The 22,759-nt window shown below is 39.8% G+C and overlaps 1 protein-coding gene across 2 annotated transcripts in view; it reads left to right on the forward strand.

Moving 5' to 3' along the window:
* CHRDL1 (chordin like 1) overlaps positions 1–22,759 on the forward strand; it is a 37,753-nt gene that overhangs the window by 11,804 nt on the left and 3,190 nt on the right. Inside the window, exons 5-11 of one of the 2 annotated variants that reach the window (XM_058814120.1) lie at positions 11,645–11,790; positions 12,547–12,640; positions 14,689–14,756; positions 15,441–15,615; positions 18,861–19,055; positions 20,757–20,924; positions 22,026–22,115. In XM_058814120.1, coding sequence (XP_058670103.1) covers positions 11,645–11,790; positions 12,547–12,640; positions 14,689–14,756; positions 15,441–15,615; positions 18,861–19,055; positions 20,757–20,924; positions 22,026–22,115 — 936 coding nt within the window. The remainder of the gene's footprint in view (positions 1–11,644; positions 11,791–12,546; positions 12,641–14,688; positions 14,757–15,440; positions 15,616–18,860; positions 19,056–20,756; positions 20,925–22,025; positions 22,116–22,759) is intronic. The other variant, XM_058814119.1, reaches the window with a different exon arrangement.

The following is a 22,759-nucleotide window of genomic DNA, read 5'->3' on the forward strand; positions in this document are numbered from 1 at the left end:
GTCTCCTTGGCACCAGACATCATGAGTCTTAAGTAGTTTTCAGACATAGGTTATGAAGGATCTTCTGCTTCCATCAGTGGTTCACCAGCTTTTACCACAGATTCCCTGCTAACCTTTCTTTTTTAAAATGTATTCTTTCTAGCATTGGCAAAATCCACGCCTTGTTTCCTATACAGATCTAGGTATTCCTTCCTTTTGCAGCTCTGAAAAGTATTTTACCATCTGAACTATATTCTTCTTATCATCACACATATGTAACCAAAAACCTAGGGTCACAGGAATTGAGGCTCTTTTTACACAATAGTGAGACTCAAAGGACATCACATGCTTCTGAGCTTGATCTCCTTCCTTCCACCTCAGGATGCTCCAGACATCAGAGGAGAGGGGATTTGTAGTCAGGGAGAGAATTCACCATCATTCTCAGATCTGGATCAGCTCATGACCTAGAGTGGACTTCAGAGCTTCTGCCTCCTGCCATGAAAATAAACTTCATGTCCAAGTTCTTTGGGCATTTAGCTGTGGCTGTCTTTTATGGCACTTCTATGGACAGTGCCTTCAAAGCTGGAACATTTATTGTGGATTGTATAATTTCTACATTCAACAATTATAAATCAAAGTATTTAGAGTCTAGCTGAAGATCAAATATGTAAACCTAAGAAAAGCTTACACCAGAAGCAAAAATTCACAATTGCAGAATTCAGAAAAGGTTTCTACATTCCACTTGCTGGTTTGATTTCTCAGCAGATAAGGCTGCTGATGTATGAATCAGCCCATCTGGCTCCAGTGTTTTCTAAGCTTGCTGCCCTGACTAAACACACTGCCTTCCAAGAACATTCATATTGCTAACATGTTTAAGTTTAAGCTCCTTTGGTACTATGGTTTTTCTTTATGAAATTCAAACCACTTTTCTGATGTACTTTTGTTCCTCTTTAGATACAGAAATGCAGGGTGTCACCTATATCCATAGCAGGTCTAAAGATGTACCAGATGAGGTATCTCACAACAGTGGGCTGAGAACATCACCTAAAAATGAGTGAGGCTCTGTCTGCATGGTAGACAGCAGCATGACCCAGTAATACCTGAATCTTTGAACTGGCTATTTTAGATCCTGGGACAGTGCAGAACTCACTGCAAAACTTGCTGAAGAAGCAGGAAAAATGTGCCTGCCATGAGCTCAGTGCTACCTTCAGCAGTGCCTGAGCTGGTCCAGGTGACAGCCTACACTCTGCAGTATAGACAGACTCAGCATTGCAAGGTGCAGGGCATGTTGACCTGACAGACATTTTGTAAGTCAATACAGAACATGTGTGTAGTGCAGCACATCTTGCACTGAATTAAACCAAAATCTTCAACCCTTTCTGTTGGAATGCTCTGGTGGAGTGATTTTTCCATTGTGGAATGCACACACATTAAACCATTTGGTGAAGAAGCTTTGGGTTCTCCCCACCTCACACACCAGAGCTCTCAGGCTCTCAGTTCTAACCTTCTTACCCTTCCATTCATGAACATTTTTGGGATGGAGGAAGGGATACTGTGCCCAGCTCTTCCATCCTCTATGCAACTCTGCTTGCTACCACCTACCCTTCTCATAGCAGCGAGTCCTAACACTGGGTAGTTGTCAGACAGTTAAAATTAACTTTTATTTGGAAGTAAATTTGTTTTAGAAATATAATGCTATAGGCATTCCAGGGAGATGTCTTTTTCTTATTGATATGTGCTTAGATAATTTTATTTGGTTTGTGATTTGCTTTTGTCACTACCTTCCTCAAGGAATGTTTGCCATCACAGCCAGATTGAGGTTATTGCTCATTTCCATTCTGCTTTTTTGACCATAATTTTTTTAAAAAAATCTATCTTTATATCAGCATCCAAAACGTATGTGAAAAAATACGTATCTTCCCACATGGATGACAGAACTTCAATTCTTTGGACTGACATGATAGGATAGGATAAGCTGCTCAGAATTTTTCCAAGATAACTTCCAAGACCTTCAAAGAGACTTCAGAGAGGATTCAGAATGCACCAAAGCTTCATTTAATTTGTTTCCTCAGTGGTAGACAGATTGGTGTATTCATATAATATTTTAACTTGAGAGCAGGAATTAAACTAGAGCAACCTAGAAAGTGTTTTATGAGCCCTTCAGAGTTTCTGGGCAATTGATAGGCAATTTTTTATGCAACTATAAAAGAAAACACAGGAAATTAATCTGCAGAAAATATATTAAAATGATGTGAAGAGCTTGACTATAGCCCCAGAAAGCTAAAACGCAAGCAACAGCCTTTTGAATGTTTAAACTGAAACTACATCTTTGCCTTGAATCTGGATGGAAGTTCATAGTGTCTAGATAAGGTGCTACTAGCTCCTTCAAGCAATGAATTTCATACACTTTCTACAGTCTGACCATATTAAAGACTAGCTGTGGTGATTAACTCCAAATTACCCTGGAGTTTTTAGAGCTTAACCTGGTCCTTAAAGTTATTTTAATGTAAAGCACTTTGTGGCTTAATATCGTTGACACCTGCACCTCCAAGAGGCACATATGGATTTTATTTAGAGCTGGTGTTTGCAGTTTTTGGATAGTGAACAACTTTTCCATCCACATTTATTGTCTGCCTCCACCAGTACTTAAAAGACAACATCATTGCACAGCTTTGACTGTTTTTTAAAGGAACCTGAACTCATCACTTTAATTTGTAATATTACAAATTTACAAAACAGATTTGTAATAATTTGGATTGTGATGAATGACTGAGAGAAAAGGCTAAATGCACATGGACTGAGGCTTGATCCACTTTCCAGTGCAGTCAATAGACAGATTTCTATTAACTTTGTGTTTGGACTCGGTCTTCTCTGAGAATAGATGCAGTTACTGATGATGATATGGTCCTTCTCTCTAGAAATCCTAAGGAATATGGTAGAAATATGAGGCAGAAGATGAAAGGGGAAACTGCCTTTTTGCTGTGCCACACAGAGTAGGTGTTTGGGACAGGTTCCAAATCTATTTAGTTCAATGGACTTCAGATCAGACCTTGAGGTGACACATTCGTTTAGAGTGGAAACAAAAGCAGAGGGAAGAAATTAGGCAAAAGAATTTTTAGTAGGAAAGAAATCCATTTGGTCTCATAGGCTGTGCTACAATTCCCCAAGCACCTCCAGCCACAAAGATTGCTTAAAATAATCCTAGCTGACCCCTAGAAGCTAACCCTGCACTGAAACAGTGTAACAGGTTTTCTCTGCCTGAGGTTCCTGTATTTTCATGAGATGATCAATCAGGACTTAGTTCTGGTGATGAAGTAGCTCTAGAATATTTGTGTTTTACCCTACTTGATGTGACAGTGGTAAAAACTTCTTTACCACTGTAAAAAAGTCTCCTTTCAGCAGTTGGTGGTTTTGACCTTGAAACAGTCAATTTGCAGTAGCAATTTATTCCCCCATGTGCTGCTGCTCTCTGGGCTCAGTTTAGACATCAGCCCTGAAGCTGCACTAGAGGCAAGCTGGAGTACAGAACTGAGTTAAAGGTGCTGACAGGTTTCCTGCCTTTCCAAGGCAAAGGGATGCAAGAAGTTTTTACAGATACTGAGGAAAGTTTGGTAGAGAGGAAAACTTCTGGAAAAAATGGAGCATATTTTACCCCAGGTCACCATGAAACTTGTATTCCACAATGTCCCTCACTGCCTGTAAGACAGAGATTCCCTATCTACTCTATGTTCTTTAGCACTTCTGCATTTGGCCCCTCTCACCAAGTAGCCCCAGGACAGCACCTCATACCCAAGTGGCCAAAATATGGTCATGGAACATTTCCTGCACTGAAGGTCATTTTGGGGATGTGAACCACAGTGGCAGAATGAGGAAATCCATGCTCCCAGTTATCTGCTTCTTTGCACTGGCCTTTCTGGTACAAATGGGTAGAGCAGACAAACATTAATTGGATCTCTGAGTACAAAGCAAACCTACTGTTCTTACTGTACCTTACTTTCACTGGAACTGCAGGAAAATAGGCAAGTGTTCTGTGTTATATAAAGTAATACTATTTCTGCATGAAATGCACTGCATAAACACAGAAGAATATAATTTATGTGATCTTTTTTCCATATACACATAAGGATCTTTTTTTAAAGAATATTTTAAAAATACAGTTTGGTTTGCACACATAGCATCAAGGTTAGTTCAATCAACAGAGTTTTTCCAGATTTATTCAACATAACTATGATGAAAATCTCACTGTCATTCTCCTAGCAAGCTGCATAATCTCTGCAGGATGCTTCCCTCACCTCTTTTAAGTCTTAGGCTGCTCTGTTTTGAATTTTTAAGTATCAGATTATAAACACATATTTACTCCTCCATTCCAAATATGTCTCATACTGAATAGCTGTTCCTTATATACAATAACCATATTCTGTTGTCTTGTGTGGAGGAGAGGGAACGGCCTAACATAGAGGATTTTTGCCTGGAGGCAGGCTTCTTTATCTTTTACTTGGAATGTTACTAACACTTAGACAGGGAAGAGCTTTGGCTGAAGAAGTCAAAGGACTCATTACCACTTTTTCAGAGCTCTGATTCCTTAGGTGGAAGAAGGCTAATTCAGACATTGTTAATCTCAGCAGCTCAACAACTGTTCACATCTTTACATACTTATCTAGCTGTCAAAGTTCCAGCAACCAGAAGAGGCACACAGCATTTTAAGAGCTGGGGAGAGGAGTTTAGCCCTGATCCTCTCACAAAGTGAATTTTGAAGTCCTTCCATTTACTCTGTGTTTTCCTCTTGTACGTCAGGGTGGCAGAGGATCCAAGCATGTTTCAACTGTCTGTGCAGTCAAAAGTAACTAGAAAAGTAAATTCATAGAATCATAGAATGGTTTGGGTTAGAAGGAACCTTAAAGGTCTTCCAACCCCTGCCATGGGCAGGAACACCTTCCACTAGACCAGGCTGCACAAAGATCTGTCCAGCCTGACCTTGAACAGTCCCAGGGATGGGGCAGCCACAGCTTCTCTGGGCAACCTGTGCCAGGGCTTTATCATCCCCACAGGAATTAATTTCTTCCTAATATCTAATCTAAACCAACTCTCCTTCAGTTTGAATCCATTTGCCATTCAAATTCTGCACATGAATAAGTTAACTCATTACTGTTATTCCAGACTGCTTCAGTATTTTGGGCCTCCTAGAATTAACCTTTTGCAGTGGAACATGAAGCCTATTTTGTGAGCCTTTAATGCTGCTATGAAAACCACTAAGAGACTTAGTACACAAAAATCATCCCTATATCTTTCTATGTGTACATTACCCTATAGAATAGCTTTTTTTCTAGGGAAGAGACCTGGACTCCATGAAAGAGGAAAATTAACTATAATTTTTTAACAAAGAGACCTAGGGGTATGTGCAACTCCTACCTGAGCCAAGAGTTTTCCAAAAGCACATGTCAGGTAATGAAAGTACTGCCCACTTGTGTTTGGCAGTGTGTGTGCCTGAGCTGATTCAGGTTTCACAGAATTTTCAATATGCAAAATAGGAAGAAGTACTTTGATACTCAAGTCTGTTCCTCTCTGGCTTTAGAAATGCTTGTGGTCTGCACATTTCCAAGAATTGTGTTTTATTTTGTAATTGTTCTTTATGTGTGGCTTCTGAATGGGTAACCTATAATTCTTAGGCAAATTTTAAGTTACAAGGAAAGTAATGCAGCCTTGCATGATGCTGTTACAACTTGAGGGGTACAGAAAGCAGCATGTGAGATCACTGGTCAGCTGGTGTCCAAGGACAGTTTCCTGCACCAGGATACAGCCCAGAGAGCTCTAGAGTCCCTGTTGAAACTAAACTGACACTTGCAATTGTGTACATTAAGTAGCAGAACTCCCTGGGAATACTAGGAAATGTGCAGAAGCGATGTCAGTGCAAACAGTTGTCCCAGAGTTACAGCAGAATCCAATTGCTTCTCTACTGAATATGGTTCCAAAACAATCCTCAGTCTCTTGGTCTGTACATGCTTATGCTCTGTGTTGATTCAGAAAACATGTTTCATAAAATCCTCTCTGTATTCAAATTCATAATCTATCATCTGTCTGCTTTAAAAAAACCCAACAGACTATCTGCAAAACAGTTCCCAGTATGGTAAGTTTCTTAAGGCATTAGACCTTGTGATTAATTTCATATTGTTTAGCACTAGATTGTTTTTATAAGGGTGGTTAATAAAATAGACAAACTGTAAAACCCAAGCCAGCCAGGCTGGGCACTCAGCCTTTCTGCTGGACACTAAAAGCATATCTTTTTCATTAAATTACACTAGGTGATTCTGAATGTTGCAGTTTAAAAATAGTTTCTAAGTCAGCAAGCCAAGAGTCTGTAGGATTTTTAAAAAATGTTCTTTGCCAGATGTTCTGATACTAAAATAAGCAATAGTGAGAGTGTTAAGTACTAACACAAATGGACAGAATATAGGAGAAAGCACCTAATAGAATGCAATAAAACCCCACAGACCCTTGCTGAGATGCTGAGCAGGGTCCCAGCAGACCCTGCTGAGGGTTAGGACTGGCATGAGCTTTGCTTGTGCCTTCATTGGCCGATGAGTGCAGTCTCCATTTCAGGAGGACACTCACTTCAACCTGCAGGTCAGTACAGCCAAGCACAGTGACTGTCACAAAGCCAAGATGTCTCCTTGTCCCCAATGGCAAGGAGTGCCCAAAAGCAGCTGATTTTTTTGTCTTTCAGATGTCACATCATAAACACTTTACTGATTACCATGCCATGACTGTACTGATTCTAAGGTGGTTTTCCCAGTTTGTTAGGGAGTGTCCTAAATTGTTCATTAGTAATTTTACCTGTAACTCTTGTCTTTATCCAGAAGGATCCAAGTTCAGCACTTAATTGATTGTAGTAAGGCCTGGATCCTAAAGCCATTCCTCAAATAAGTCATCTCCCATTTCCCAAAAGGTTAGATTGCTCATAACTGGTTACTGCTTTTTACTTTGCACATAAATACTTTTGCAGAAATTACCAATGTTTTAAACATCAGGAACTGCCCATGGAATTTGCCTAAGCTATTCAAGGGATTAGTAGCAAATAACTGATGCTCTTCTGCTTTATGTCCAAGTAAGGGTAAAGCATCTCAGGACCAAGTTTTTATAACAATCCAGGAAGGAGTAGAATTGTAAACATAAAAAGCTGAAAGATGGTGTTTCCAAAACTGACTGTGAGCCATGTGATACACAATCTGTTTTTCCCAGAAGACTGGAAAGTCGGGTATGTGTACATTTTTGACTCTTCCCTCAAACCTTAGCCCTTTGACACCTCAAGTATGGGCAGAGCATCAGGAACCCAGACAGGCTTCCATGAAAAAATATGTGATTGGAGCAGATTCCATTGAACCAGAAAATTTCCATAAAATTTCTGTGGTTTATGAAATTCATATCTAACACTGTTTTGTCAGACTATCAGGAAAGCACTGGTGCTGCAGTTCACACTGAGGTAGCATCCCTTCATGGCAAAATTTTTGCCATAGTGTTTCTTAGCATGCTCTGTCAAATGAACCACAGTTCATGAAATCTGTGAACTATACCTGTATGCACTTCTAGTTCATAGTTGACTTTCACATCAAGTTTTACATCAGGTCTGAGTTGATACAAATCCTGTTTGTGTTGATCAACAGTCAGCATTCAAGCACATATGTTGGCTGAATCCTGAAGGAAACCTTTCTATTGCCTTCATCAAGCCTGGAATTTACCCTGTGTGTATGGGGCATCAGTGAAAAACAGGCCAGGCAGACAAGCTGGACAGAACCCCATGTTTGGAAAAGAGGAATGTTTGGATATAAGGATTCAGGCATAGCCACGGTATTCTCCAGTTGCTTTTTAAAAAAGAATTGTTTTGAATATAATCAATTTTTGATACAGTTGTATTCTGTTGTCTGTTTGTAAAATCTGAAGGATTTCTTCAGCCAGATTTAACCTCTAAAGTTACTTACAGCATAAATTGAAATCTGTATCAGGTCATGTGAAGCCTGGGTTGTACATCTTGGCTCCTGCCATTACCTCATGCTAATGATGGTGATAAATCACTGCTGTCCATATTGCAGACTCATGGTCTTATCTTGATCACACTAAAATTGTAGGGAAATATAAGCATGGCCTCTCAACTTCTATACAGAACTCTGAGCCCTTACAGAATAAATGCCAACCACAGAAACAGAGATATTTCCTTTACAATGATGCTATAACATCTTTACCCTATACATTGTATGTTGCTTCCACTGACATGCTAAGAACGCCAGGAAAAACCCTTAGATGGAACCCAGTTAATTAAAAGGATTCACACAGATGGTTTGCCTGGTACTTTACAGAGGCAGCTAATTAAAGCAATGTTAGTCAGCACCATTAAAATGCCAGATAAAGCTTTGGGAACAGTCCTGATTAGCAAGCAAGGTTTACAAATAGAGCTTTGAGTAATGCAGCATTTTGCAGTTAATTAATCTGATTCTAACCTGTCTTTTCTAAGGCACAGAATAAGGTATGCTGATATCAGTATTAATGACCAAATTTTTCAAAGCTCAAACCTGGCACTTATTAAAACAATCCACAATGACTCTAATTTCACATTCTACAGGAGAATATGATATCATGGGGGAGTCTGAACTCCTCTAATTAGCCGTGATTTAAAAAGCATTAGAAAAGAAACCAAGTCTGAGTTAAGAAAATCAGTCACACACCAGCAAAGTTAGACAGAGAGAGAAACTGCACCAGACAGAAATTATATTTGGACACAAAAAAATAAACAAATCTTCCTTGCAGCTCCAGGCAAATGCTGTGTTTGGAGAGGATCAGTTGTGCTCTTCAATATGCCATCTCCAGTATATGACTGTATATATATTTTTTGCAATAACAAGTAATGTGGTCTTGATCTGAAGACTTTTTAAGACCTCACTCTGTGCAATAATGAAATATGTCCAGTCACTTATTGTGCTAAAAGATGACCACATGGACAGGCCTGTGCATAGGACTTAAATCACAGTCTTATGTCCTGAATGGAAACTGACTTCTCTCACAATTATTTAATCAAATATGACTTCAATTCCCTGAAAGGAGGTTGTAGTGAGGTGGGTGTCAGTCTCATCTCCCAGGTAACAAGTGACAGGATGAGATGAAATAGCCTCAAGTTGCATCAGGGCAAGTTTACATTAGGTATGTTTAGAATGTTTTGACAGACAGGGTTGTCAAGCACTGGAACAGACTGCCTAGGGAAGTGGTGGCATCCTCATCCTTGGAAGTGTTCAAAAAACATGTGGCTATGGCATTTGAGGACATGGTTTGGTGATAATGGTGGTGGTACTAAGTTGAAAGTTGGACTTGATAATCTTAATGGTCCTTTCCAACCTTAATGATCCTGTGATTCTCTGGTTTAAAATAGCCATAGAAATTCATCCCAAATTCCAGACAGGTAGATGTAGATGTGTTTTGGGCTGCATGTAATGATTTAGCTGTCACAGGCCTACCTCTGTGATCAATTAAAAGAAATACAGATGAAAACAACTACCTAGTGCAGCTCTCTCTGCCACCATTTTCCAAGCAATAAAACTTTCACCATCCTCCTTCCTTATATAGAAGCCACAGTTAAAGGACATTTGATGATTTCCTGCAGAACTGAGTGATGTGGCATATACCAAGATAAATCTGCAGTAAAATTTACTCCCTTCATCCAACACTCTGAAAAGTCATGGTGAGTCATTCAGGTGTTGGTCTTAGCAAATGTCAGCCCACAAGCAGAACACACACTGCTTTTGGACAGGCATCCCACATGGGCACAGCAATGTCCTGCAGAGGCTCTGTGATCAGGGCCTTGTCTCCAGTCAAGGACCACCTGTGTTATCCTTTCATTTCTCCTCCCATTTTAATTTCTTTCCAGTCTTCTGCTCTTCCAGTTGCTCAAGGGGCAAGGGGATAACTAAAGGTTTGTCAGTCTTTCCTCCTGCTTTCCATGAGATGAGTCTCAGAAAACCCAAGAAAGAGATTTAAGTTTTGGGAGGCATCCCAGTCCTAAAAAGTGCCTTTTAATCCATATTTTCCAATATTTGGGCATAAATAGTAGCTGAATTTGTCAATTGATTTTTTTCCTGATGACTTTTGAAGGATTTCTTAATTAGAGCATACATCTTGCCATTCCAGACTGTGCATTACTAGCAAACCATTAAGTGCCAAAAGCAATGCATTTCTGTGCCAAACACAGATGTTGTCAGGACTTTGTACTCTTTGTAAGATTTTGGAAAGGTGTCATTTGACACTCTTGATTGCTTTGAAATAATGATGAATCCAGTGTTTCAGCTGTGGAAGTGCAAATACCAAATGTGTCAGGCAGTGAAATGTCAGGCAAGGAACCCTGACTAGCTGACTTCTGCCAGTCTCCTACAGAATGGACTTTGCTGACCCCATACACTCTCAAATACTGTAGTACATGTATGTTCCACAGACAGATTTCACATTACCCACTTAAAGTGTAAATATTTGATGGACCAATGTTATTAATATATGCTTTTATGGAAAACTAAATGTGTTTAATGGCAGTGCATACCAGCAGAAAACTGCCTTTTCACTTGAGCTCACAGCAGAAAAATGTACGTTCTGTGGTGTCATGGTTTCACAGAAAAATATCTCCAGGTTTATCTGATAGGTAATGAAAGGGACTGTAGGAAAACCTGAATATTCAGGTTTCTTTTACATGAAAGCCCAAACCCACTGATTGAAATTTCAGCTGCATTCCTAGAAATCTGCTGTGATTTGGGCTCCAGAGAACAAACACTCCACTGTTACTTCCACAGAGCCCTTGTTTGAAATGTCTTTTCCCATGCTGAGATGCTAAATTCATGTGAATATAAATATGTAGTGCCAGGTTCACTGCCCAAGCAGTATCAAGTAACTTACATTTCATGGTTAAAGTGTACTCCCTTTGCACAGTTTATCAACTGCTAAGAGCTAAACAATCTAGGGGATGTTTTAGCATAAGGTATGGATAGCTTTATGTCTTAGAAAAACATTTAACCCATGTGGTGCAGAACTCAATATGATCCTGAGTTGAAGCAGGAGGTTTCAGAGTTGAATTGATGCTGCCATATTGTGCACTTTGTCATACGCATCGAATTCTGCAAAGTTCCCTCATCTGTACATCTGACATTAAAATGAGAGTGCATTAGTGCATGTCAGAGAAAAATCAACTTTTGGTTAACTTTTGGCATCTGCTTTGACAAGTTTTGCCCGTTTTGAAAACAGCAGCAGCAATGAATTGTGAAAGCCACTAGGAATAAATAGTACATGGCTCTCTCTTGGCAGTCCCATCATCATTACTGCTGCTCCTCTACCTAAAGGTTTGTGCCTGTAGATGGCAAGGAATGATCCATGCCCTGTGGCACACCTGAGACAGGGCCATTAGTGCTGGCCTTGCAGTTGGCTGTCAGCATCCTAGGATTAACTGGGACAGTCACCTCAAAGTGTCATTTACCAGAGTTCAGCAAGGTAGTAGCATATCACTTGTACTTGGCAGTATCACAAAACTTGTCCTTCCACAATAAAGAGAGATTAGGGAGAAGGGAAGTTTTTCCTCCCCTGTATTTATGACACTGTGAATTTTCAAGAACATTTGCATGAAATGTTCCTTTCCCCTTGCTTCCAGAAGACTCCCTTTTCTCAGTAAGCAGCAAAATCACCGGGAAATCCTGTGAATACAATGGCACCACCTACCACCATGGAGAAATGTTTGTGGCTGAGGGCCTTTTCCAAAACAGGCAAGCAAACCAGTGTGCCCAGTGCAGCTGCTCAGTAAGTAACATGATTTGACAGATCCCTGCTCTGTCTATGCTCCAGTTCTCCCTTCTAGAAGATATGACACTGAAATATAAGCAATGCATAGCAAAGACCGGGAATTGAGAATTAATGATGAACTCATGAGAGTGCTCAGAGCTGGTGAGAGTGTGCAGTACCTGGTAAATAAATGCTAGATGACCTCTTAAACACAGTGCCTAGTGCATACTCTGCATCTGCTGTGACCTGAGCTCACAGTGCACAGGCAGCAGGTAAAATACTGCTGCTTAGCATATATAGAATATTTCCCTTCAACCTAACTGGAAAATATAGCACTAAACCAATGACTGATTTCATTTAGACTGAGCTGATAAGTAAAGAGCCCCAAGGCTGGGAGGGGACAGCACTGAGCTGGCACTGGGCCACAGAGCCATTCCTGAGATGTCACAATGCAAATCCAGTATATTTGAGCAGTCACCCAGTGACTCTTCAGAGCATGTCTGAACCAAAACATCCCTCTCAATCCAACCAGCTCTTCAGTATCAACTACTGGCAGCTCTCTATTTCCTCTCATAAAATCATAATCATATTCTTCGTGAACTAATAATTGCATAGGCCAAGTACTGAACAGACTGTTCTAATCTAATATTCTGCTTTTTGCATAGAGTGTCATTTATGTAAACACAGATTTAAGCATGTCCATAAAAAAAAACAATATACAGTACCAGACAATCAACAACTCCTTCTAAATTCCCTTTTGTATTTTACTGGCAGGAAGGAAATGTGTACTGTGGATTGAAGACATGTCCCAAGTTAACTTGCTCTTTCCCAGTTTCTGTTCCAGAGTCCTGCTGTCCAGTTTGCAGAGGTACGTTCAAGGCCAGTCACAGAAGGACAGGCTCTGAACTTACTCTTCCCCTTTCAGAGCCTTGTCTGTGCACCAGCACTGTCAATCAGGACACTTTCTCCAAGTTTCCCATTTAATTACAATCCAATGCATTTTGGGAAATTACTCTGTGAGTGCCAGCAAGGTAACATTGCTAACTTTGTTTTCCAAAATTGAAAGAAGGTGAGAATGCTCTCATGATAAAGTTGCATCCCCCTAATGAGGCAAATCAAGGCTTCAAATGATGTATTGAAGTAGCTGCCATTACTTTGGCTAGAGAAGCTTTGTAATAAAAAGATGAGATTCTATTTGACAAGTTAGCAGACCTACTCAAGTTGTGCAAGACACGAGAATTTAAATTCAGAGGCAAGGGCAATTATTTGAATTTAAATTAGGTGTCAGACAATACTCAGGTGACTTCAGTATTTTACTAGCAATTGCAATTTAGATCTTGTGGACACTTGATTCTAGGGGCCTTCCCAGCCTCTCTGAATGTCTAAACCTAACTGTCTGTCTAAAAGCCCAAAATGTCAGAATTTCTAAATGTATTTTATCTCACTATTAGTATTATGGCACTTGAACCACCACTTTCAGGGTATCTAAGCATCTATGGCCTGTTCTCAAAGCTGCAGATAAGCACTTACAGGTACCTGTGCTTTTCAGAAGTGCCACTCAAAATATCAATGATGCCAGGATGCTTTGAAAATTTCCCCTGCTTGCACCTTTGTGCTGCTTCATTCTTTTGATATTCTGCTTGTTTGAACTCAGTGCTATTGCATGGTAAAAATAAGGAGTATTATCTAGTTAGTTGTATACCTTTCCCTATGGTGCAAGAGCTGTGAAACACAAACCAGCATAGTCCCAACAGCACCTGACCTGAGGAGTTGGCTGAGTGCACAAACTGAACCAAAAGCTCTGAGCAGTGGAGGGCTGAGCCAGCAGGAAGGTACTTGAGAGTGCATCAGTGCTAATAAAGCAGCAGGATGCAGAGAGAGCTGTATGCATTTTGAAGGAATGAGTCTTGCACAGAAGCTCTGTAGTCCTGTCAGTGCAGCAGGGTGACAAAGCTGCTTCCTCTGGGGACCATGCAGTGGTAATTAACTTATGTGTGGCACCATGGAGGAGCTGAGCTGACCTCTCAGGAGGGCAGTGCTCTGTGCTGTATTAACACATCACCTCAGAACAAGGATGAGGATCTCTCTGCAGTTCGCCTTGCACAGAGATTGTTCCTCATTCTTTGCCATGTTATTCCACAGCAACTTTACAAATCTTGAAACTTTTTGCCAGACAAGCTGCTTGTGAAGCCACCTAATCTCAAACAAGCAAAGTGATAGTTCTGTTCCCAGGAAGAAATACAGTGATATACTGTTTTAATTGTAATACACTGACAGTTAATTAAAGAAAATCCTTGTTAATTGTCTGATGTCAGTTACCAGGTAGTTATTTGAGCTGTATCTGAAACCAGCCTCTTCCAGTTACAAAAATCGATTTGACTTTGAAAGTATCAAACATAGCTGTGCAGTAAACCAGCCTTACACTGGAGAAATCAGTCACATCATTCACAGTCACTAATGAGAAACCAGTTCATTAGCATTTCCATAGCAGGGCTGAGATTACGCACTAGAGGCGACCCACTGTCTGCAGTGATCCAGGGCTTTTTAAATGTAGTCTCCTGTCTACTGCTCTTATTTAAAAATGGTAAAATGATCATTTATCTCATAATCTACCTTGTCCTTTTCAATATGGCAGAAGCTCTTTTATCTTGCTGCTCTGTTTTCTATGACATGCAAACCTAAACAAAATATTTGCAAAGATCCAGCACAGCTCACGGGGAGGAAACTGTGAGTCAGTTTCTGCACCCTGCACGGCCAAGTATATTACTATCAAAATATGCTGATTTTCATATTCATTCCTTGCTACTCACTAGAACCTAATACAGCTGTAAAGCCAGGTGAGACTTTTCCCCTCTGTATCTCCCAAGGTGTTGCACAGTTACTCCGCTAATGGATACTGTTCTGCTTCATGTACAGGAGATGGAGAATTATCATGGGAACATTCTGATGGAGACATATTCCGGCAGCCAGCCAACAGGGAAGCTGTAAGTGGGACCTACAGTTTAAAGACAGACTTTCTTGCTGTGCTGGGCATGGCAATACGTTGGGGAAAAAACAGAAAAGGATGATAAAGGGTCTGAATATCTACTGCTTCATTCTGGGCTCTGTGAATCTAGCCCAAAACAAGTTTCTTTCACTCAACCTGAATTCATGAATAATGCTGAATTAGAGCAAGAGCTCCTGAAGTCTCTGGATTTGTTTTTTTCTGGATATGCTCTAAAAGAATTAAAATTGACAGCATTGGTTTGCTCTGCAAGAATTGCTTTTAAATAATAATTGCAAATACTTGCTTCCAGTTCACATACACCCATATATTTACTATAGGGCTTCACTGTCTTTGGTGATAAAATTATCCATTAACAACTTACTGCTCAAGAGATGATTTTTATAACATTTGGAGAGAATCTGTAGGGCTTTTAAGCATTAGGTGTACTACTTAAATACATGAACTTTGGGTGAGTGGGAAGAATCATGTCTATAAAATAAGGGCTGTAATATGAAACCTTCAGGCTCATGGGCATTTAGGAAAATGATTCTCTGAAAAGAAGCAGTGTTTTTAGAAAACATGCTATGCACTACTACACCTACTTTTATCCAGCAGTACTCGTTCCCTACTCCTGCCCCTTGCAATGAGACATTGACTCTCCTCTCTCTCTCTCTGTCCCCAGAGGCACTCCTATCCCCGCTCCCATTACGAGCTGGCAGGCAGCTCAGGCAGGCAGGCAGTGAACGTGCCCCGATTCCCCAGTGCCAGGAGCAACCGCGGGGTCCTGCCCGACCCCCAGCAGGCCTCGGGAACCATCGTCCAGATCGTCATCAACAACAAGCACCGGCACGGCCGAGGTAAGGACAGGCACTTCTGCTCTGGGTCAGGATCAGCCGCCTAGAGCTCAAAAAGACCTCTCAAAATATACAGCAGGATCTTGAAAATTTGCACTGATATTGAGAAATCTGATGCAAATCAGGGAGGAAAAAGCAATATGCTATGGAGGATATGAAATTCCTTCTTGACTGAGATCAGGTCTGCCTATATGTACAACATTGCATTTCGCTCTGCAAAAGTAGTGTTGCTGTCTGAGCTACTTTGTGGGATTGTGCACCACAATTCTGAGAGCTCATGTGCTGGCTGCCAGGGAAGTCAGTGCTTTGTGTCACAAAGGACACCACAATGCCTTTAGATTCACTAACTTGTTCACACAGTGACTTGTCCTGGAAGAAATTGTTTGTGACTATTTTCTTTACACTCTCCCCTATTTTGTAACTTTTACAGCTGCAAACAGCTTATATTTCAACTGCCCTGCAAATCTCAGACCATAAAGCTTTGCCACAGTATCAGGCCTCCAAGACTTAGCAAATTATTCTCACGAAAGACAGTCTCATGTCTTCCCCCACCTTAAACAAGTTTCCTGAGACAGTGGGATACAAGGGATATCTCCCTCCCCTGTGACCAACACAAGAGGCAGACTAGGCAATTAGCCTGTACTGGATGCCCAAGCTGTAGAGAGGCAAATTTAACCAATGTAATGATTGTCACTGTAAAGAATCTTTTAGTGCCTCCTTCTAATAGAATATAGGACATGCTACATTTTGGGGACAGCAGAATTCTAAGCCCGTGTGGCAAACCATATTCAATTCATGCTCCTCATGCACTAGAGGAAAGACAAAAATAAAGGGAAAATACCAGTTCACCAGTAAGTGGGACAGCAGGTTTTGTACAGTAAAAAGGTTGGAATGCTCAGTTCCCACAGGGGGTGTACCTCTGTGAACAGAGGTCTGCAGGAACAGGCCTAGGAAGCTATAAAAGAAATAGCTGTAAAAACACATGCTCAGAAGAGCATCTATCCATAAATACCAGTCAGCATAGTTAGAAACTACCACAAAGAGTTAAAATCCCTTGTATTAGGGCCAACTAATCTTTTAAGGTATTAACTAACAGAAGGAATGTTGGCTATAGGATCTTTATTATCCACCTGAACAAGCATGAAAAAGCATTCAGATCATGCCAGTGTTTTATGGTGAATCTAGGAGCAGGAATCTCCACACAGTGCAATGTCTTTGACATGTAATTTGCACATGAAGACATCATCAAAGCAGTTTCTAACTGACTTGTTTCAGCAAATAAAGGACATACAGACGAGCAGCATATTTCTGCATGCAGTCTAACTTCAGACACTCACTGCCTGGAGAGTGTCTGAGAGATCCCCATGATGGAAACAGGAATGCTGACCATGTGTTTTCTTTTGTTCCTGTGCAATTAACAAGTGTTTTAGTAATTAATGCACATGTCCCTTGAGACACATTTCAACAAGTTCAAGAACAAACTCACAGCTCTTCTGACATGCAAATACTGTGTGGTTGTGAGGATACAGATTTCTCATTCTGAGCATGAAGAGCACTAAAAACAGGAGAACTAGAAGTTATTTGCCAGTATTTGGCTTCTACTAGAATCTTCATCTCCTGCCTCAGAGTATTTATTTAATTGTTCTGTGTCAAAAACCCCTTAAAGACAGTATGTATCCATACAATGTCATGTATTATCCCTTCATCTGTCAGGGACAGCTCAGAAGTATTTATGTCCATAAAGGATCTGGAGAACTCTGGCTGGGGGAAAAGAAGTCCATGGAAGCACACAAATTAGCAATAGTATGCTATTTAAGCATATAAGAAGCCTGCTGAGCAGCTGAGTACTTACCAGTTTTTTCATTTCTAGTTCTTTCTCCCATGTTCTTAGTTTACAGATAAAACTTCACTTTTATTTGAGAAACAAAACTGTTTCCTATCTCTAAAAAAATCCCATGTCTTAAAAAAATAGTTAAAAAGTAGCAAATTACCAACAAAATGATAGCATAAGCTCATGAAAGACATCGCAAAAAACACTCCCCATAAATCTCAGTAACTCACTAAAATATATAAACCAGTTGGTTACATCTGTTACCAGTTAGATATAAATTTCAGATTACAGATAAAATTTAAATTGCTTTTGAAAGTTACGGGCAAAATAGGAACATATTTTACAAATAAAAAACATTAATAAAAATGATGGCATATTAGAAGAATTGGAAATATTTACAACATATCCCAGCTCACTTTTGTTGCTTTTAGAAATCAGGCAGTGCCCTTTCTTTCACCTTGTTAGGATTAGTTTGCATTTTTCTTTGTGTTTATAAAATATTTAAAAAGAAAGAAGTAGGATTTATAGGACAAATGGAAACATGGTGTAAAGTGATTTAATTCCCATCAACTGCTGGGTGACCCAAAGTGGCTTCTACCAGCATGGATTTTTCCACTCTCTTTGTGTCAGCTGTATTTCTCTGAATCCCAGGGGCTCTGATGAATAAATATTCTGAAGTTCTTAGAAGCTTTTGGAATGAAATTTCAGTCCCTAATGAATCTTTTCAAGTTTTCTTGTGATTCCAAAAGCCAAATGAATTTATATACCTATTGACATACATATTTCCACAAAGGAATTAAACTTCATTTTGCAAGTATTCTGTGGATTTTTTTCCTGTGTGCTACACAGCAGAATTCTCATGTACAAGCAATAAAAGGCCCAGGTATCACTAATCCAGCCAGCTGATAGCATTGCTCTCACTGCAAAGGCTGTGTTCAGCAAATGGCTGGAGCTGTGCAGATGACTCAAATGACATGAACCTGTTGTCTCCAAATTCAATTCAAATGCAGCCAAAGCCACTGCAGCAGGCTGTGTCCTGTGTGTGGACTGAGAATATAAGGGGAAGAAGTGAGTTTTCTAAGCTGGTTAATGCATAACTGAAATGCATGAACTGGGGTGGAGGGAGCTAGTCAGACACTTGACTTTCACTGTTTTCCTCAAAACTTAATGGACTTCAGCAGAGTTGGCATCAAGGAAAAACTGCTCAGAAGAGGGTGACCACGGGCTCAGACTCATTTTAAATAAAGGAACTACAAGTTAAAATTAAAAAGCAGAGAAATAGACCTGAGATGCTAACAGATGATGTATAGAGAGACTACTTTAAACAATGAGCATGAATTAAATGAATATTTATAGACAGGTAGCAAGTGAACGTACCTTTTCCACTTGAACTTTTTCTTTCTCTTTTCTTCTGTAGTTTGTGTTTCAAATGGCAAAACATACTCACATGGTGAATCTTGGCATCCCAATCTCCGGGCCTTTGGAGTCGTAGAGTGTGTGTTGTGCACCTGCAACATCACCAAACAAGAATGTAAGAAAATTCACTGTCCAGAACAATATCCCTGCAAATACCCTCAGAAAGTAGAAGGAAAATGCTGTAAAGTCTGTCCAGGTAAAACAAAGTTGATCACAGACCACCTTTTTGCTGTGCATGTTAAAGGGCTTGGCTCAAGCCTCCTGACCACAAGCTCTGATGTGAACAGCAGCAGCAGCTGTGCCATGTTCCAGTGTGTGTGCAGGGGCCTCAGTGTGAGACAGGCAGAGCTGCCTGGCCACCTCTCCTCTTGCTGCTGCTCCTCACACAGGGGACATGCTGCTGGCACATGTCCTTAGCAGTCACTGCCTTTCTCTCTGCTGTTAACACAACTTCCTGATGCTCATTTCCAAAGAGAGTATTACAGAAATGTATACAGAAAGTTCATTACTGCCAAAAGACTCCCATCCTTCCCCCACTACAGTGCCAACAGAACCTTCAAATATTTTTCCAGCTTCTAAAATCCACATGGAGATAACATCATTTCTGCTTTTTAAAATGTACCAGAAGGATTCATAACTCTGATTGGTGTCAGTTACATAACTTAATCCTTAAAATAAATACTAACTTATCACAGCTTTAGTATTGTGTCTATGCTGCACTAATGATAAAACTTATGTAGACATTACTAAAATAAATGCTTACAGCTAGTGAAAAATCTCCTAAAAGGATTCTGCTGATGGTTTTGCCAAATGAAAAGCCATGTTTCATGTAATAGAAATGGTAAAGGACTGTCCAGCTTCCTTATGTGCCTTTAAACAGTTCCCTTATGTACCCATTTCTGTGTTTGTTTGGTGATGCACTGGGCAAGAATGCTCTGAGGGAATGAGCTGCTCAGCCACTGTAGAAACATTTGTAGAATGCACACTTCCCATCTTCTCCTGATAGTCTTGCTTACTGGGAAAAAACCACGATGCAGTGGCAGTAGGCAGCCAGGAGGTGTGTATCTGGGTCTTTTGGATACTTGTGAAGCAGAGATCCACAGATTTCATTGGAAGAACAGCCAACAAAGCCTGGATAGCAGGCTTCAATAGAAAAATTCATGGCAAAAAGGAGGTTACTGCCTTGTTTTTTGAGATCCTATGTATCCATTTTTAAGAAACCTGAACCTTTTCCTACAGTCTGTCTTGTACCTATGGAGATGTATTAATTGTTAAGTGTTTCCACAAAAAGTGGTCTGAGCCTCTAAGTTGCATCATCTCTCTTATATTCCTGCCCAACTTTCAATTGCAAACAGAATAATTACAATTTCTACTCAGTCTCTACAACTTTACCAGGTGGGCAAGGGATAATGTGTGCTGTGGCTGGCTCAGGCTTGCACTGGCCACGTGGCTGCTGCCAAGCAAAATGCAAACCTCATAGATTCTTTTCCTCAGCAAAACATTAATTTGGGTCTCTTCATTCTAACCAACCACGAATTTTCATTTAGTTCTTTTACTACCCTGAGATTTCTAACATAATTTCAAAATATGCTTGAAAAGTAGACAACAGGTTCAAGACTTGCGAGGAGTCTCTCAGACCACATTGTTGTACACAGCTCATTCCCTTAGGAAACTGGATTACAAGTATAAATACTGTCTAACCACCATGGACAGGCTACCAGAACGTGGCACAACACTGTTAAGTGTCTGTGTTAACAGCTGGAGATGGATTTGTGTGGCCATACAAATGAACAATCTACTTTCAAACTAACCATCCATGGCTATTGATGCCAAGTAAATTCTGGAGGACTTGATTATAGCTGTAGTATGTGCTCTGTCCTTTTTGTTTTTTAAACAGAAGATGTGCCAAGCCAAACCTTTGACAACAAAGATTACTTCTGTGGGAAAGAGACATTCCCTGTCTATGAATCCATTTTCACAGAGGAAGGAGAAACCATCAGGAAAATTGCAATAGAGATTGAAAAGCCACCTCAAATAGAAATACATGTGTGGACAATTAAAAAAGGTGAGTTGAGAAAGTTCTTTTTTTAAACAGTGTATCATCTTCCATTAAAATCCCAGGATAGTTTACAGATTTTAAGCATTTTGCTGTTCTTTTGGCTCTTTAGGATATCACTATTACACAACTTCCAACATACTCAAATATTTCTGTACAAAACTGATTAGAAACACACAAAGCTGTAGTTCTGCTAACTCCTACCCTTCATTGGGAGCAAAAGCACAATGACAAACAGGTTTTCAGTATTACTTTGTGTATTTTATTGCAGATAAATGGGTAGTGGGGTTTGAAACAAGTACCTGGAGGCTCTTACTTAGGATGGACGAAAAAGCTTTTAATTGAAATTGGTCTGCCCTGTCTGCCATGTGATGATACACCCATGATGGTGCATATAGAATATGGCCAAAAATGTGTTAAGGATGGAAACAATATCTTTTACTAGACTAACTGGTAAAATTAGAACAAAATAGAGAAGATTCAGAAGCCCAAGCACTACTGCAAATCATGAACTTTCAGTGTAATAAAAATTATCTCCAGCTTCATAAAAATCATCCCTATCTACTTGAAGCAAAAAGCATATGATCCTCATGGGGAACCCTCACACAGTGCACCCTTTTGCATGGAAATGATGCATCTCTAGATGCTTTAAAGGAAAAAACCAAGGCCAAAGTGGGAGCAGAAAAGAAATCACAAAACACTGGGTGCTTCACAACTACCTTGTGTGTTAAAAAGCCACAAAGCCTAATAATGATTTGACAGTCATGTTGCCTGCTGGCTCAAAATGGTATCTGACTGCAGAATTATGCTGTTTTTCTCCAAGACACCGGGACTTTTGGCTTCTGTTGTAATCATGCATTTACTCATAATTAGGAAGGATTCGATGTTTTGGAAAAGAATTGGCTAATTCTCACACCCCTCACAAACTCACTGCAATCCCAGTTTCACAGGAGAATAGTTTTACAGGGGAATAGCAAAAAAACAGAGGGATGGAGAAACAGAATTTAAAAAATAATAGACTGAAAATTTTATAAAAAGGCAGGACAGCACTCCAGGTTTAGAACAATGGGCACATTCCAGTAACATGCACTTCTCATTTCTTTGCTGAAGGAATTCTGCATCACTTCTATGTTGAAAAATTGTCCAAGAGAGAATTTGAAGGACTTCCTTACTTCAAGTTGATAACAAGGACAACCCTTAGTAAGTAAAATTCTGACCTACTGAGGTTTCTACTCTCCATATAATCATAGCCATGAAAAACATTCTCTGTTACTCATCCCAGTCAAAGGGATGTACTGAATTTTCCTCTAGTATATGATCACAGCATTTGATAATTGAGATTTAAGTAATCGAAGTACAGCAATTTAAAATATAGATACATATAACAGTAGTTCATGTACTTGCTGTCTTAGTCTCTTGCGTTTTGATAAAGTACAATATAGGAGCTTTTCTGCCCATGCTAGAGTAAGTCTGAAATATGACTAATGTCAGCACAGCTGCAGAATTTGGATTTATTTATGTAACATGTCAAGTTACCCCAGTGTTTTAGAAAGTAATTTAGAAGGGAAAAAAATCAGATATTTTTAAAGGGATTCTACATGCACTTATGTTATGTTTGAAAGATTACTTTCCTATGCTCTTAACATCTTCATTATTAAAATATGTTTTGTGAAAGGACATGTACTACTTTACCACTCTTGATTCAATTTGGTTTTTTTATTTCATCCAGTTTGAGATTGTGACAGTAGTTAACAATTAGTAATTCAGCTAATTTGCTAACTGAAATAGGATGTAGATATTTTTAATTCCTAGTTCTTTCATATTACAACTTGAAATTTTTTTCT

This window comes from Ammospiza caudacuta, chromosome 14 (genome assembly GCF_027887145.1).
Source record: "Ammospiza caudacuta isolate bAmmCau1 chromosome 14, bAmmCau1.pri, whole genome shotgun sequence".
NCBI lineage: Eukaryota > Metazoa > Chordata > Aves > Passeriformes > Passerellidae > Ammospiza > Ammospiza caudacuta.